This window comes from Impatiens glandulifera, chromosome 6, assembly GCF_907164915.1.
Source record: "Impatiens glandulifera chromosome 6, dImpGla2.1, whole genome shotgun sequence".
Classification (NCBI taxonomy): Eukaryota; Viridiplantae; Streptophyta; class Magnoliopsida; order Ericales; family Balsaminaceae; genus Impatiens; species Impatiens glandulifera.
This window is the reverse complement of record NC_061867.1, coordinates 12,461,061-12,479,117: the sequence shown is the minus strand read 5'-3', so window position 1 is coordinate 12,479,117 and position 18,057 is coordinate 12,461,061. Positions and strand designations below refer to the sequence as shown.

General features: G+C 34.1%; 2 protein-coding genes across 2 annotated transcripts; both read left to right on the top strand.

Moving 5' to 3' along the window:
- Positions 1 to 1,271: 1,271 nt before the first annotated feature.
- On the top strand, positions 1,272 to 4,489 carry LOC124941371 (calcium-dependent protein kinase 2-like). Its single transcript, XM_047481682.1, has 8 exons — positions 1,272 to 2,243; positions 2,313 to 2,456; positions 2,518 to 2,670; positions 3,215 to 3,330; positions 3,405 to 3,572; positions 3,643 to 3,770; positions 3,864 to 3,963; positions 4,144 to 4,489. The coding sequence occupies exons 1-8, from the start codon at positions 1,466 to 1,468 to the stop codon at positions 4,231 to 4,233; spliced, it is 1,677 nt and encodes a 558-aa protein (XP_047337638.1). The 5' UTR covers positions 1,272 to 1,465; the 3' UTR covers positions 4,234 to 4,489.
- A 1,533-nt stretch (positions 4,490 to 6,022) lies between these two features.
- On the top strand, positions 6,023 to 7,426 carry LOC124941372 (ATP synthase gamma chain, chloroplastic). The gene has a single exon (XM_047481683.1). The coding sequence runs from the start codon at positions 6,116 to 6,118 to the stop codon at positions 7,241 to 7,243; it is 1,128 nt and encodes a 375-aa protein (XP_047337639.1). The 5' UTR covers positions 6,023 to 6,115; the 3' UTR covers positions 7,244 to 7,426.
- Positions 7,427 to 18,057: the final 10,631 nt, after the last annotated feature.

Here is an 18,057-nt window from a genome sequence, read left to right as displayed (position 1 = left end):
TCTTTTTTATATCACTAGGTTTTGTTGAGAATTTAGTCGAGATTATTTAAGTTTAATTCATACTTTTTCTTAATTTATTAATCATTTCATCTCAAACGATTCGTTTAATCCAATCGAAATGTGTCACTATCAAATGGTTTTATTTTCATTGACAACTCCTCTAGCGTCGAATAAATAATGCCACAAGAGTGTTCAATTTTAACCCTTCGACGCTTCATTTATGGTCGACAACTATTCATTCTCATTCATTTCGACTATCGATGAAAGTTCAATAACAAGCGAGAGAAGTCTCACAACTCTCAAGATATCGACTTCTTTTAGTGTCGCTTTATCCCATATCTAAAATGAGGACGATTCAAAAGAAGAATATTAAGATGTCTGATATCTAATTTTTTCTCTCTGAATGAATACAACTGAAATGATTGAATATCTAACTTTGTCAAAATTTTCAATGGAAACGAAATATAATACTTGAATTCAAAATTTAAGAGATCACGTCGCGCTTGACTCGAGATCGACGGTTGTAGTCAAGAGATTCAAGCTCTATCACATACACTATTCAACATGAGAATTCACAAATATAAACAAACTTCAAGTGTGATGCAAATCATATGTGCGTAATATCACCTTATTGGTTAATACGATTAATTATTATTTATTTTTTTGCTAATAAAGATTAAGTCAAGATTTCTTGATACTATTTCTAATGGCAAAATTAGATTTTCAACCGTGTACTCATCAAATTTCATTTTGTTAGCCATTTATTTTTCTTAACCAAAAGAAGATTTTAGTTATCATTAAATGAATAGATTTCTTCCATGAAGAAGTCAGTCCAACTTCCTTTGCATTCTTGAAATCCCTTAGGAAATTAAGTAATTCATTAAGTGAATCATATAATATATTATAAATAATATTTTATATTCTCAATTTTATTATGGATTTAAACTTGAAGTGCTTAGGATTATGAAGGATATATTAGAAAATCTATCACCAATATTTTCCAAATAATTTTTAATATAAAGGTTTCCATTGATAAGGAACTTTCCCTTTTCTTTTTCATCTGTATTTGATTGATATGTTATTAGCACTTGATTTCATATTCATGATTTCCTTTGATCTCTTCTTTTGTGTTAAGTTTATGGAAATGGAAGGTCTTAATAATTGACTAATCTTTCTACTTTCTTGCCACCTAGCACAGCCTGTTAAGAATAGGCCCCAGAAGTCAACACATAAAGCATTTACTCCTCCCCACATAACCTTTTCTTTTGGCTTCAATCCTTTTATATCTTTCTATTATACCTAGTTCACAAATCCTTAATCAGATTCAGGGTTCAATCCTCTTTCACACCCAGTTCCCCGACTTTGCAATTGCGCAGAAACAACCCATAAATCTCGTTTCTTCTCATTTCGGGTATTGTTCCACCTTTCCTGATCTGGGTTTCTTCCGGAAGATTGATTTGCGGACATGGGAGGATGTTTGAGCAAGAAACCATCTCCACCAACAGGTGTAAACGGAGGTAGATCAGACAGAGCTGTCCGGAACGAGCAAACCTATCAACCGATAAATCAGAGTTATGAAAAGCCATCTACCCATAATAATCAACCTCAAGGATACCACCACCAGCCGCCGCAGCCGCAGCCGCAGCCGCCTCAACAACAGCCGCCACCGCCAATCACTCATCAGGATAAGACGGCGCATGCGATTCCTAGGGCAGTAGTCCAACGGAAGGATCCAGATACTGTCCTAGATAAGCCTTTAGAGGATATTAAGGTACACTACCGTCTTGGAAAAGAACTGGGTAGAGGTCAATTTGGGGTAACTTATTTATGTACTCAGATTTCAACTGGCCAAAGCTATGCTTGCAAATCTATACTGAAAAGAAAGCTGAAAACTAAGCAGGATAAGGATGATGTTAGAAGAGAGATTAATATAATGCAGCATTTGAGTGGGCAACCTAATATTGTTGAATTTAAAGGTGCTTATGAAGATAGACAATCTGTTCATGTTGTGATGGAGCTTTGTGCTGGTGGTGAATTATTCGATAGAATCATAGCAAAAGGTCAATACTCTGAAAGTGCTGCAGCTGCAATTTGCAGGTCTATTGTTAATGTGGTTAACCATTGTCATTTCATGGGAGTTTTGCATAGGGATCTGAAACCCGAGAATTTCTTGCTATCAACAAAAGATGAAGCTGCCACTCTTAAAGCTACTGACTTTGGATTATCAGTCTACATTGAAGAAGGTATAGCAAATATACTCTTTGCAGTCTTTTAATAATTAATTGGCTAACTTATTGTGTTTAACTTGACAGGAAAGGTGTATAATAATATAGTGGGGAGCGCTTATTATGTCGCTCCTGAAGTTTTACGTCGTAGATATGGAAAGGAAATAGATATATGGAGCGCTGGAATCATACTTTACATTTTACTTAGCGGCGTGCCTCCTTTTTGGGCTGGTGAGTTTAAAATGAAGTGGCTTTGATAATCTCTAGTCTTTTGATATTCTTTTTGTTGCAGAAACGGAGAGGGGAATATTTGATGCTATATTGGAAGGAAGTATTGACTTTGATAGTGATCCGTGGCCTTCTATATCGGAAAGTGCGAAAGATCTTGTCAGGAAAATGCTGACAAAAGACCCCAAGAAGAGGATTACTTCTCAACAAGTTCTTGGTAATTCTTGATAATCTGAAAACATTTGTAAATGTTTGTCCTTTTCTTATGTCAAGATTAAAACCCGTCAAATAGAGAAACTACCCGTGTCAATTTTGCCATAAAGTAGGCGTTTTTTTAACTTTTTTCGAAGATATGTGATTAGTGAAATACTTGTTCAGATATAGAAACAAGAATAAACTTTTGAACTTGTATCTGACTGTAGTTACTTGCCAAAGTATTCTCATATATAGAGACAAAAACAGTAAGTGTTTCCAAATGTTGTGAATTTTGAACTTTAACTAAAGATACAAAATGAATAATTGATCTGCAAACATTGTTTATTTCAAAATTCAATATAGAATTATCATCTTGTTTTGCTTAGATTTCATGGAATGGATTAGATAAATCAAATGGATATGACTGAAAAGTTTTTGCTATTCATAGATGTTGTAGTTTGTGGGTTTTCACTCAATTTTGTGACTATTCTTATCCTAGGGTATCTCAGTTTTGCAATTGACACCTTTCTCACATTGCTATAAATTTTCCATTGTAATCATTTCAGAGCACCCATGGATCCGAGAAGATGGAGAGGCGTCAAACAAGCCAATAGACAGTGCTGTGCTCACTAGAATGAAGCAGTTCAGGGCAATGAACAAGCTCAAGAAACTCGCATTGAAGGTAAATTTATCGAAAACCATTTTCTGATATCAATTTGCTTGAATTGGTTTCATTCAATCTTTGTCCATTCTCAGGTCATTGCTGAAAACATGTCAGAAGAAGAGATCACAGGTCTTAAAGCCATGTTTGCTAACATAGACACTGACAATAGCGGAACAATCACCTATGAAGAGTTGAAAACCGGGCTAGCTCGTCTCGGTTCAAAGCTTTCCGAAACTGAAGTCAAGCAACTGATGGAAGCTGTATGTTCTTAAATTTATTTTCAATAATGAAATCGAAATAAATCTCATTCTACGCTCTTATTTGATTCAGGCTGACGTGGATGGAAGTGGATCTATAGACTATATTGAATTTATTACTGCTACAATGCATAGACATAGATTGGAAAGAGACGAACATCTTTTCCAAGCTTTCCAGTATTTCGACAAAGACCATAGCGGGTGCGTAAAATACTCATTTGTCTTTGTATGCTCTTAAAAGTTTAGGGTTTGTGGAATCTCATTATTTATATGAACTCTATCTTTGTTCAATAGTTTCATAACAAGAGATGAATTGGAACATGCGATGAAGGAGCATGGAGTTGGTGATGATGTGTCCATAAAAGACATAATATCGGAGGTCGACGCTGATAATGTGAGAATGCTATTAATTTCCATATCCAACTTATTTATCTAATGGCCCGGGTGGAAGATTCAGATCTAGATGAAAAACTGTCAATAAATTTATTTGAAAACACTTATAATATAGAGTCAGGATCTTGATCAAATGGGTAGTCTTCTTTATTGTTGTCTTGAGGTGTTGATCTTGTTTCAGGATGGGAGGATCAACTATGAAGAATTCTGCACAATGATGAGAAGTGGTGGACCAAAGCTGCCAGGGCAGCAACATGGTTCAATCTTGTAAGTTGTAAACATAGAAAATGTTCATGGCAGTTCAATGTGGATTCCTGAAAGCTGGCCATCGGTTTTGGTTTGTTCGAGTTCATGTTCATTAATGGTGTCGAGGCTATGTAATGTGTTGTGAAGTTTCTCTCGTATGCATAGTTCTTACTTCTTAGCATTTTATATGTAAAATTGTTGACTATTATTGTCTTTTAACTTATTTTAATTGATGGATTGATAACAAATGAGAGACAAATATCTCTTGAACATTATTTTTTTTATTTTCTTTTGAAAATATTTTGATTATGAAATCTAGGATCATGACCTTAAATGGCTTTATTGAGGATTGCATTATTTTGTGGATATGGATGTAGCTTAATATTTAGATATAAGGTTTTAAATGAAGTGTCTTCAAACTTTTAGTTAATTTTTAAAATTTTACATTTTTAGAAAATACTAATTGATTTTAGATAATTTTTAAATTAGTTAAAATTTTACGATTTAAAATTATTATATATATATATATATTTTTTTTAATATAGGAGAACTAAAATGTGGGTTATTTAATTTTTAAAATTTTACTATTTAAAAAAAATACTAATTGATTTTAGATAATTTTTAAATTAGTTAAATTTTTACGATTTTAAATTATTATTTTTTTTAAATATAAGAGAATTAAAATGACAATCCGATTTCAGATGACTTTTACCATTGAGATACCCTAATTTTGTTGGGATTTTACGATTTTAAATTATTAATAATAAGATTTTTGAGTTTATAAATATTTTTTATTTTATAATTTTATAAGATTTTACATAAAAGAAAAAAAGAATTTATATTTATAAATAAAAAAAATATTATTTATTATAATAAATGAATTAATATAATTAATTTTATAAATATATATATATATATATATTTTATATTTTCATTTACTAATTATTATTTTTTAATTAATTTTAATTTAATTATATATATATATATATTTTAAAATGGTCAATTTATAAAAATATTTAATTATATATATAAATAATAATAATAATATATAATATTTAATATAATTATTATGATTTTAAGTAAATTATAAATTTGATGGGAAAATTATTTTAATTAAATTTTGACAATAATGTTTCAAACTCTATAAGTTTTACTATGCATGTGGATGGATGATTTTAGTGGACTTACAATCTTCACTCTATTTATTTTATAGATTTTATTAGTATATTTTAAAAATGATAAAATTAAAAAAATTAAAATTTTTATAAAATATTAAAATTAAAATATTTATCATATTATATAACTATGTGTTTATTAGTAGTCATTGGACACAAATATCTTTCTAATAACAATGTGGGTTATTTAAATAACTCAAATCAGTGTAACATTATTTAATTCTCATATTAAATTATTTAATTTATTAATTAAAATATTAAAACACCTTATATTTTATTATTATTATTATTATTATTTTATATATCCCAATACCTTATATTAATTTTTTTTTATTAATGATTATTTATTTTATCCTGATTATTCAAATAACCCAGTTCAACAAACCCCAAGTTTGAGAAAAACCACTTTCAAATAAAATGATTGCAAGTTTAAGAACAATTTGAAGATCTACTGTAAATTCAAGGGTACATTTGATATAATTTCCTTACACAAAATATATGTGAAAACGCAATCTCTAAAAATTCAAAATCCTTATCTAAATACCTCATCCTAAACGCTTCTTCACCTCTCATTCATCTCCTTTGTTCTATGCCAATGGAACATCAAACCATCTCTGTACAGATAAGACTGAAAATTCCCACAAAATATCACAAAAACAACAACATTCTCTTTCCTCCTTTCCTTCTTCTTCCATAGCCAAAGATCACAAGAAAAAAAATTCAAAAAAGATCATGTCTTGCTCAAACCTAACAATGTGGGTTTCTTCCAAACCATCATCAATCTCCGACACTTCATCTCTTTCATTCCGCTCTGTTCTCAACCCTCTTCAACTCCCAACAACTCCATCTTCAAACCCATCAAGATCTTCCTCTGTTTCCCCAATCCATTGTGGTCTTCGTGAGCTTCGTGACCGAATTGACTCTGTCAAGAACACCCAGAAGATCACTGAAGCTATGAAACTCGTCGCCGCTGCTAAAGTCAGGAGAGCTCAAGAAGCCGTTGTGAATGGTCGACCATTCTCTGAAACCTTAGTGGAAGTTCTGTACAACATTAATGAACAGCTTTCAACAGATGATATAGATGTTCCTCTTACTAAGGTCAGACCGGTTAAGAAAGTTGGTTTGGTTGTTGTCACCGGCGACCGTGGTCTCTGCGGTGGATACAACAATTACATCATTAAGAAAGCTGAAGCAAGGATCAAGGAATTGAAGAATCTGGGTCTTGATTATACTGTCATCAGTATTGGAAAAAAAGGTAATTCTTATTTCAAACGTAGACCTTACATTCCGGTTGACAGATTTATAGAAGGATCTAACCTTCCAACGGCGAAAGAAGCTCAGACAATCTCCGACGATGTGTTTTCTCTTTTCATCAGTGAAGAAGTCGACAAAGTTGAACTTCTCTATACAAAGTTTGTGTCTTTGGTTAAATCCGAGCCGGTTATCCATACTTTACTCCCTTTATCTCCAAAGGGAGAAATCTGTGACATAAATGGCACCTGCGTGGATGCAGCTGAAGATGAGTTCTTTAGGCTGACAACCAGAGGAGGAAAACTGACTGTTGAAAGAGAGGTGACGAGGACGGCAACGTCTGATTTCTCGCCGATTCTGCAATTCGAACAGGACCCAGTTCAGATTCTTGACGCCTTATTGCCGTTGTATTTGAACAGTCAAATCTTGAGGGCTTTACAGGAATCACTTGCGAGTGAATTGGCTGCTAGGATGAGTGCCATGAGCAGTGCTACTGATAATGCGGTTGAGCTGAAGAAGACGCTGTCTAGGGTGTATAACAGACAGAGGCAAGCTAAGATTACCGGAGAGATTTTGGAAATTGTGGCCGGAGCTAGTGCCTTTATGTAGAAAAACAAAAAGGGTGAAGAAAGGAAATAATCAAAACTTTGCAGAATCAATTTACCATTTCTATTCAATTATTATCATGTATAAGGTTTTCACTTGTAATAATTAAAACATATGGATTGGAGTCTTGAATCTTGATATGATTTTGGGAGTTAAGAAATGAGATCATTTTCTCATTTCAAGTTCTATATTACTCTTGATAGGATAGACCAGACATTTATTTACATTACACTGAAATGGGATAATGAGAAGTATAAGAATATGAAAAAGCTTTAAGAATATGAAACCAAAAATATTCACTTGCATATTTTATTTATTTTTGTTAACATCCTTATGCAAACGAAATGGAGTTGACACAAACCTTGAATTTGTTACGTAAGAGAGCAAAACGATTTGACATAAATCTTTTGGTCAGTAGGTATGTATCAGATGATGATATATTTTTGAGCAACATGTTCACGAATAAAGTAAAAATCAATCTCTACATATTTTATAATGAAAGACAAGATTGACGGTGAGAAAGACAACACCATGTTGTCACACTAGAGAGTGGGAGGTTGAGGGAGAGATATACAAAGTTCATGTAATAGAAATTGAAGCCAAATTAATTAAAGTAGTGACATGAGCTAGAGCTCGATATTCAGATTCCGTGCTAGACCGAGCAACAACATATTGTCTTTGGAATCCTCGAGATAATGTTATCACTAAAATATATGTAGTAGCCCATTGTAGAATGATGTTCGTCACGATAAACAACCCAATTAGATTCGGAAAAGACAGAAAACTCGATGGATGAGGATGGACGAATGAGAAGTTCATTGTGAGACGTGTGACAAAGATAATAAATAATTCTTTTCAAACCAGTCCATTGAGTGGTAGTATGTGACTACATAAAATGACAAACACGTACAGTTGATAATAAATGAAATGTTAACCGAGTATTTGTTAAATATTGTAGAACCCCAACAATGTTGTGATATAGAAATTACTCAAGGAGAATACCAACATCATGTCCAAATAAGGACGACTTAGAAGAGATTAGAGTATGAAGAGGTTTTAAGTCACTCATGTTGGCTTGAAAAAGAATGTCCTTGATATATTTGGATTGAGAGGAAAAAATAATAGAGGCAAAATAATGAAATTTAAAAACAAGAAAGTTGTGTAGTGTTCCCAAATATTTTATGAGAAAAAAGTGGTTGAGTTGAAAGATGATGGAGGAGATGTTAGAGAAGAAATTTCTTGTAAAGATGATATCATCCACCTAAACAAGAAAAAATAATGTAATACGGGGATGATAATAATGAATACAGATGTATCGTATTTTGATTAATGAAACCACAAGAGAGAATAACAAATTTCAAAAGTTGTATTTGAGAAGTTTGCACACATGGTTATGATAGTGAAGATGAATGAAACCCGTGAGTTGAGACATAAAAACTTATTCCTGAAAGGGTTCCATCTAAAAAAGTATTGTTAACGTCAAGTTGAATTGGTCATTAATGAGTGACAACAAGAGATAAAATAGTCCGGATGGTAGTATGTTTCACTGCCGGGCTAAAAATTTCTAGGTAGTCAATGCCTTCTTATTGATGACTTTTTTTTTTTCCCAACTAAACGAGCTTTATGGAGTTCAATGGAACCATCAACTTTTTGTTTGACTTTAAAAACCCATTTGGATCCCACAATATTTTGAGAGGATTGAGGAAAAGTGACGTCGTCTTATTTTGAATGAGAACATTAAACTCATTGGCCACAACAGAACCCCATTGAGGATCTTTGTTGGCAACGGAAAAATAGGTGGGTAGAGAGATGAAAATTGTTGCAAGGTTTGCATTGTGAAGATCACAAGTTTTAGCATATGTGATCATATGGTGCGAAGAGCATTCCGGAGCATGGATGACGGGGAGGATCCCCTATATACGAGTATGTGGGTTACGTGAGTTATTTGGTGAAGATAGATGTGTTAGAATGAAATGCGAGAGATAACATAAACAATAAAGAACGACACAGATTTAACGTGGCTCACCATGATAAAAATTTATCAATGTCTACCTAAAATAGATAATATTATTAAAAAGATCAAAACATATATTATATCATGATAGTCTAGGATTATGACTCGAGTTTATATAACACTCGGTTCCCCGAAACCTTAACAAATATAAAACTGACAGCGATGCTCTAAAGAGAATTTTTTTATCTTTCTAAAGTGCCTGGTTGCAAATTTAAATATCAATATTATACACCAAAAAAAATATAGTTTCCTTTTGTTCAATATATGTCTAGGAGCCTCCAAAATATTGTCACAATATTTTCCTAGTTGAATTACCATAACAAAAGATTATATTTTCTTTTGTGTTAATCTTATTTCTTTATATCAATATTATACACCAAAAAAAATATAGTTTCCTTTTGTTCAATATTCTCTTTCCTTACATCAAACAATTCAAGGCCACTCAACAAATCTCCACATTGACATGAATTCTCCCAAATGCTCAAGATGAATTAGTTAATACCTAGATTTTATAGAAATATTAATCAATGCCCATATATTCTATCTACTCACTCTCCTTCAGAGTTTCCCTAAGACTACTTAACCGTTTCTGACATTAAAAAAGTCTAAACAATGTTAAAAACTTGCTATAAGAACCCGACTTGGTAAATATATTAGTAGGATTGTCAAAAATTCATACTTTCTTCACTTTTATCCTCCTCTCACAAATTTATCAAATGCATTAGTTAATGCAAAATAACCCAAATGCATTAGTCAATGCTAGATGGCCCAAATGTATCAGCCAATGTCAAATGGTCAAGATGCATTAATCAATGCCGAGATGACCCATATGCATTAGTCAATGTCAGATGACCTAAATGCATTACTCAATGCGAGATGACTCATATGCATTATTTAATGTCAGATGACCTAAATGCATTACTCAATGCGAGATGACTCATATGCATTATTTAATGTCAGATGACCAGATGCATTAGTCAATGCCAAATGACCCATATGTGGAGATGCCCCAAATGTTTTAGTCAATGTCGAGATTACTTAGATGGATTAGTCAATACCAAGATGACCCAAATACATTATTCAATACAAGATGACCTAAATACCGAGATAACCCAGATGCATCAATACTAGATGACTCAGATGCCGATATGACCAAGTTGCATTAGTCAATGCTAGATTATCTAATTACATTAGTGAATGTCAGATGACCCAGATGCATTAGTCAATGACCATATACATTACTTAATTCCAAATATGGCCAAATACATTACTCAATTCCAGATGACCAACATACATTAATGAATCCCCATATACATTACTCAATACTAAAGATGCCCAAAATGTATTAGTCAATGGTAGATGACCCATATTCATTAATCAATGCCAAATGCATTACTCAATTCTAGAGATTGTCTAGATATATTAGTCAATGCTCATTTGTATAACTCAATGCCAAAGATGGCCCATATATTACTCAATGTTAGAGACGACCCATATGTATTAGTCAATGCCCAAATGGACCATGTGCGTTAGTTAATGCCTATATGCCCCAAATGTATTAACTAGTTCCAAATGGCTTAGATACCGAGATGATCCAGATGTATTAGTCAATGCCAAGATGGTACAGATGCATTATCAATGCTAGATGGACAAATGCATTAGTAAACCCTAGATGACTAGATGCATTAGTCAATCCTAGAACGAAATGTGAGAGAAGACAAACAATAAAGAAAATAATAGATTTAACGTGGTTTACTAAGATAAAATTTGTCTACATCTACATAAAAGAGATAATATTATTAAGGAGATCAAAATATATATTACATCATGATAGTTTAAGGTTATGACATGAATTTATATAACACCCGGTTCTTTGAAACCTTTATAGATACAGAATTGGGACTAGAAAAGATGCTCTCAAGGCAAAGACTTCAACTTTATAAAGTTTTTGGTTGCACCTTTAAATAAGTCTCAACTAGCTTAACACCAATATCTTGTCTAAAAGCCTCCAAATATTGTCAAAATATTTTTCTAGTTGTATTAGCATAACAAAGTATCATATTTTCTTTTGTGCTAATCTGATTTCCTTATATCAAGATTATACCAAAAAAAATATAGTTTCTTTTTTTTTTCAATGTTCTCTTTTATTATGTCAAACAATTCAAGGCTAGTGAACAAGATAATTGGTGGTTGATAGTAGTGGGGGTTCATATGTTGGGGAATGTAACGATGATAATAAGGTTTGATTAAGTGGTGAATCAGATAAGGTGATTTGTGTAGGAATATAACTAGATAATGGAGATAGTGGGATGAGTGTTTGGTATGTAGGAATGAGTATATTTATGAATGATATTGGTGGTGGTGGGGGTTAAGAGGGAGGGGTGGTTTGGTTGTATAGAGTTGAGAAAATGAATATTTGTTCATTGAAAATAACATACCGTGAAATGTAAATACGACTAGTAGGAATATGTAGACACCAACATCCTTTGTGATTGGGACTGTAACAAATGAACATGCGCCGAATAAATTTAAAGTCTATTTTGTATTGATTATATGATTTGATTAAAACATAACATGCACATACAAAACCTTCATATATACATAATGATGTCTTCGTTTATAAAAAACATTTATATGGTGATTGATTGCCTAAAATAAATGTGGGAAGGAGATTGATTAAATAAGCAACAATGAGATAAAAATTATCCAAATATTCAGATGACATAGAGTATTGAACTATTAATACCTAATACATCTCAGTTAGATGACTAATTTTTGTTCAGCAACACCGTTCTATTCGCTTGTGTATGGACAAGAAAGACAATTTTGAATTCAATTGAACTCGATTAAGGAAATAAGATTGCAGTATTTGCCACCCAATGAGTTTAAAGCATTTTAATTTTCTTGTTGAACTGATTTTCTATCACAACTTTGAACTTAATGAAGGTAAGTACGATATCATATTACTTTTAGATCAGATAAACCCATATAAAACAACTAAAGTCATCAATAAAATGTACAAATTAATGGTAATGAGAGTTTGAAAAACTCAGAGATGGACCCATACATCAAAGTGAATTAAATCAAACGAATAATCAATTCGTGACGAGAAGACATTAAAAGAAATATTTTTATGTGCTTTCCCCAATTGACAAACTTCACAAAATAGAATATTTTTTTTTATTTCCATCTCATATACACCCAACTCTAAACTCAAGCCCAAAAGAAAAAAAGTGACAAGTGATTCCAGCGAAGACGAAGAAGCCGATACTCTATCCGGAAATTTATTCCAAAAAGACCTAAGGGTGACAAGAAAGAAGGAAAGAAAGAAAAGGGCAAAGACAAGAGAGACGAGGCCGAGGAAGTCAACCCTATCATTTTGTTTTCGTTGATTGATTGCTAGTTTCATCCCTTATTCACTTATGTACTTTAATTTCATGTCTGTGTGCATTTTTTAGGCCAACTGTGGATTCCTCATGGTCATCGTGAGTTTATTTTGAGCAAATTTTTGTAAACTCAATTTCAGCTCTTGTACTCCTTTATCCCTCACAGGTCTTTTTAATTAATAGCATAAGTCATTTCTCAAAAATAAGTGAAATAAGGGATAATGTGATAAAAGTTGATGGATGCCCCTAAATGATGATGTCATATTGTTGTTGAGGATCGGATGCCAATAAAATCTTGTTTATTTGTAGGTGACGAAGAAAGATAATATAGTACATCTATATTCGTATTGTGATATTTTACCGAACAATAGAATGAATGAAATTCAAAAAAGACGTTATTCTCAGTCGTAAAATGAGCAATGCTTAAAACAATTTCGATATGTGAGGTACATACAAAATAATCATAGATATAGTGGTTTTGATACTAAATTTGTCACACCCAAAAATTCACTTTAGACCGAGCATCTTCGGTCCTGGCCTAAACCTAAGAGCGAGGAAGAGCAAAGGTTCAGGACCGATTAAAATCAGAGGACCTAGACCGAGGAAAAACAGAGTTAGGACCGAGGGATCCGACCGAGGATATTATTTCCTTACACATAATTCAGCTAACCCATACCTCTGCGACATCATGCTTATGCAAGCTCATACTTCTTCAAACCCATACTTCTACCACCTCTTGTCTATGTCACCCCATGTCATGACAAGCCCTTTATATTAAACAAATATACAACCCATACTATGACCAGCTGATGACAAGCCCTTTATATTAAAATATACAACCCATACTATGACCAGCTGATGACAAGCCCTTTATATTGAAATATACAACCCATACTATGACCAGTTGATGACAAGCCCTCTTTATATTAAACAAATATACAACCCATGCTATGACAAAGTCATGACAAACCCTTTTCATTATCAACTTAAAAAACCCATGCCTATAACAAGGCTATGACCATCTCTTTTTCATTATTAACTTGTCCAACCCATGCCTATGACAAGGCCATGACCAACCCTTTTCATTAAATAATTATTTAACCCATGCTATGACCAACCAATGACCAACCCTTATTGAGTCCTATATATACTGCTCCTATTCATTCATTGTATCATATCTTCCTCTCACTAAGAAACAAGAAGGCATACTTTAGAAGCCATTGAAGAACTTCCTTCACTTTAGAAAGATCATCTAAGGCAAGATCTTTTCTCAACCCATCTTTAGAAACCCACACTAGCTTTATATAATCTTTTTTACAAAGTATAATCTGTTCTTCAAAGTATAAATCTGTTTTTTAAAGTATGATCTATTTCTCCAAGGTATAATCTGTTTCTCCAAGGTATAATCTGTTTTCCAAAGTATGGTATGTTTTTATGGAAACCATTGTGAATAATGATGTTTGGTTTTTATGGATATGGGAGGAAGGCTAGCCAACATGAGCTCTGGTAGTCCGATTCCAAAATTATGGCTGCTTATTATGGGACTGATTTCTTAACACGAGCTATCAGAAGATTTACCCACACAGAATGTGTCTAACCAGGTTATGAACTTTAGGGATAGACTCCGAAGAGTGCTCTCCAAATATGTGCTCAAAACGGATACCTCACCTTGAGGATCAGCTCTCAAGGTCAAGGGTCCAAATATGTGCTCGATATGTTATTGTTCCATCACTACAAGAAATGATTTTATAAACCATCATATCATACAAAGAAGTTTTTAAATGTCTTTCTATAATATTTTAAATGTTTGTTGGGTTTTCGACTCACTATGCTTGTTTGGTGTAGGTACACATTAATAGATTTTATTGGAAATGATGAAGGGAGGCTTGGAGTGGGGCAAGATGTATGGATTGTGTGTGAAGGGAGGGAGGGACAAAGAATGAAGACTGAGTACTTTTAGGGTCTAGTACTTAAAGACCGTAGCTTTTGTAACAATGGACAGTATCTTAAATGTTTTTGTAGTAAGGACCGTGTCTTGTTTTAAAAGACCGAATTTTTATAGCACCACTTATATAAATATACAACTTTTCTGCATATGTTACTGTTTTCCGTTTATGTATGTTAACATTTTAAAACAATTCTCACTCGGTCTAAGAATTTAGGAGTCAGGGGTGTTACAGTTGGTATCAGAGCAATGGTTCCGAACCTTTGTACTTTCACACACATGTTCCTGCAATTGCATCTCTAAGAGCTCACCTTCAAGTTATTAAGCTGTTTTAATAAATGTTTAACATGAAAATGACTCACACTATAAAAATTATATCATTGCTGCCAAAATATTTTGGAGATAAATATAGCAAACTCAACTTATCTTTATCAATTGTTAAACTGATAATAAGTTGTATAATTTTATTTCCATTAGAATCATGAGAAGAGGTACCCGAGCCAATACTTCTACACCATTAGATGAGACCGACCGCGACAACATTTTAATAGGCCTTGTTGATGCATTACAGGATCAGAACCGTATTCAAAATGAGAAAATAAGGGATCAAAACCGAATTCAAAATGAATAGATGCGCAAAATATTCCAAGATAATGGGACCAACCAGAATAATACCAGCAATACCCATGAGGGAGGAGGAAGTCAACAACCGGCCTATAAGAAATTCATGGGTTTTAAACCAGCAGACTTCAAGGGAAATACAAACCCAATGGTAGCTGAAAAGTGTATGCAATCCATGGAGATCATTTTTGAGTTCATGCAATGCAACAACTCAGATAAGATTAGGTGTGCGTCCTTTATGTTTAAGGACGATGCTAGAATTTGGTGGCAATGGGCCAATTCCACCCTCGACCTTAATGCAGAAACTTGAGAAGACTTCAAAGCCGTAATCTATGGCAAGCATTTCACATTAAGCACCAGAAATAAGCTGGCCAGGGAGTTCCTGAAAATCCGTTAGAGGGATTCTAGTGTTGTTGAGTATGTAAAGAAATTTGAAAGAGGCAAATATTTTGCGCCTATGATTACTAGAAATGCTGCCTTGGAGCTAAACCATTTCTTGGAGGGGCTCAACGCAACAATTCGACGTGATGTCCAAATAAGCAACGCATCGTCTATGCGTGAAACCATAAACAGAGCACTAATGGCAGAGAAGGACAGTCAAGACATTATCAAAGAGGCTCAGGCCAAGAGGTCTAGCTATCTGATAGGATCAGCTTAATCGATAGAGACGGGGGTTTGGCTATTGATGAAGGCTTATAAAAAACGGTTTGAAAGAAATCCTGTTAGGGATTTAATTCGTTTTCTATTCTACGCAAACTCTTGTAAACACTTGAAACAGAATCAAGGCAGAATTGTTTACTTGGGTTTGAAGCTAAAGATGAAGAATGAAAAGATGACAAATGAAAAACACAGCAGTTTGTTTATGGATGTTCGGAGAAACTCTCTTACGTCACCCCTTCTTCCAACCACCGGAAGGATTCACTATAATATGATTAGAATCAAATACAGTTTGCACACACTTAACTCACTATTGAACAGAATACACTCTGTTCAATTTACAAGATGAAGAATATCACTCAGCTAATGGTGTTTTTGATTCTAGCTCTCTCTTGATTCACACACAAACAATTAGGAAAGCAACTTCACAGTATGAATATTCAAAGGCTTGATTTCTGTAAACAAGATAATCGAATAGTTTCTCTCTCTATAAAAAATCCGATGCTTCGTCCGTTGTCCTTAGAGTTTGATAAATACTGGGCAGAGACTAACGGTCAAATCTTTAGAATGATACGTGGCACTCTTCCATTGGAAAGCCTCCATAGTACACAACAGGTTCTGAGCACAAGGATCGTGGCCGTACAACAACTGGTAGTGCGCCGAATATTCCATCAGGGATGTACTTGCAAAACAAGTAATATGAGGGAAATTCTCTTACATGGTATTCGTTGGTTGGTTGCATATAGCTATCGTACTAATCTTCACTAGAAAGTGGAGCAGGAGTAGAGTACAACTATAGCACGTGGGTAGGCGGGTGCTAGCTTCAAGCATACTGCTTAAGCTGAGCATTAGACGTATTTCAGTTAGACGACCTCGTCTAATGAAATCAAATATCCCCATCTAAGAGCAGAATCCATTAGACCGCCTGGTCTAATGGGATTAGACTTACGTCTAATTACAATTACTTCAGACTAATCTGAAGGAGTTAGACTGCACGTCTAACTTTCATTAATTAGACTACACATCTAATTATACACTAACCATTAAACTGCACGTCTAACTCCACCCAGTTAGACTGCACGTCTAATTCCGGTTCTACTTCAGACTAATCTGAAGGAGTTAGACTCACGTCTAACTTTCACTAATTAGACTATACGTCTAATCATTCACTAACCATTAGACTACGTCTAACTCCGCTGAGTTAGACTGCACGTCTAATTCCGGTTCTACTTCAGACTTGTCTGAAGGAGTTAGACTATACATCTAACTTTCACTAATTAGACTACACGTTCTAATTATACACTAACCATTAGACTGTACGTCTAACTCCACTGAGTTAGACTGCACGTCTAATTCCGGTTCTACTTCAGACTTGTCTGAAGGAGTTAGACTCACGTCTAACCTTCACAATCCAATAGACTGCACGTCTAACTCCACTGAGTTAGACGACACGTCTAATTCCGCATACATTAGACTACACGTCTAACTCCACTGAGTTAGACTGCACGTCTAATTTCTTATACATTAGACTGTACATCTAACCCCACTGAGTTAGACTGCACGTCTAATTCCGCATACATTAGACTGTACGTCTAACTCCACTGAGTTAGACTGCACGTCTAACTCCACTGAGTTAGACTGCACGTCTAATTCCGTATACATTAGACTGCACGTCTAACCCCACTGAGTTAGACTGCACGTCTAACCCCACTGAGTTAGACTGCACGTCTAATTCCGTATACATTAGACTGTAAGTCTAACTTCACTGAGTTAGACTGCACGTTTAATTCCGTATACATTAGACTGCACGTCTAATTCCGTATACATTAGACTGCACGTCTAACTCCACTGAGTTAGACTGCACGTCTAATTCCGTATACATTAGACTGCACGTCTAACTCCACTGAGTTAGACTGCACGTCTAATTCCGTATACATTAGACTGCACGTCTAACTCCACTGAGTTAGACTGCACGTCTAATTCCGTATACATTAGACTGCACGTCTAACTCCACTGAGTTAGACTGCACGTCTAACTCCACTGAGTTAGACTATACGTCTAACTCCACTGAGTTAGACTGCACGTCTAATTCCGTATACATTAGATTGTACGTCTAACTCCACTGAGTTAGACTGCACATCTAACTCCTTATACATTAGACTATACTTCTAACTCCACTGAGTTAGACTGCATG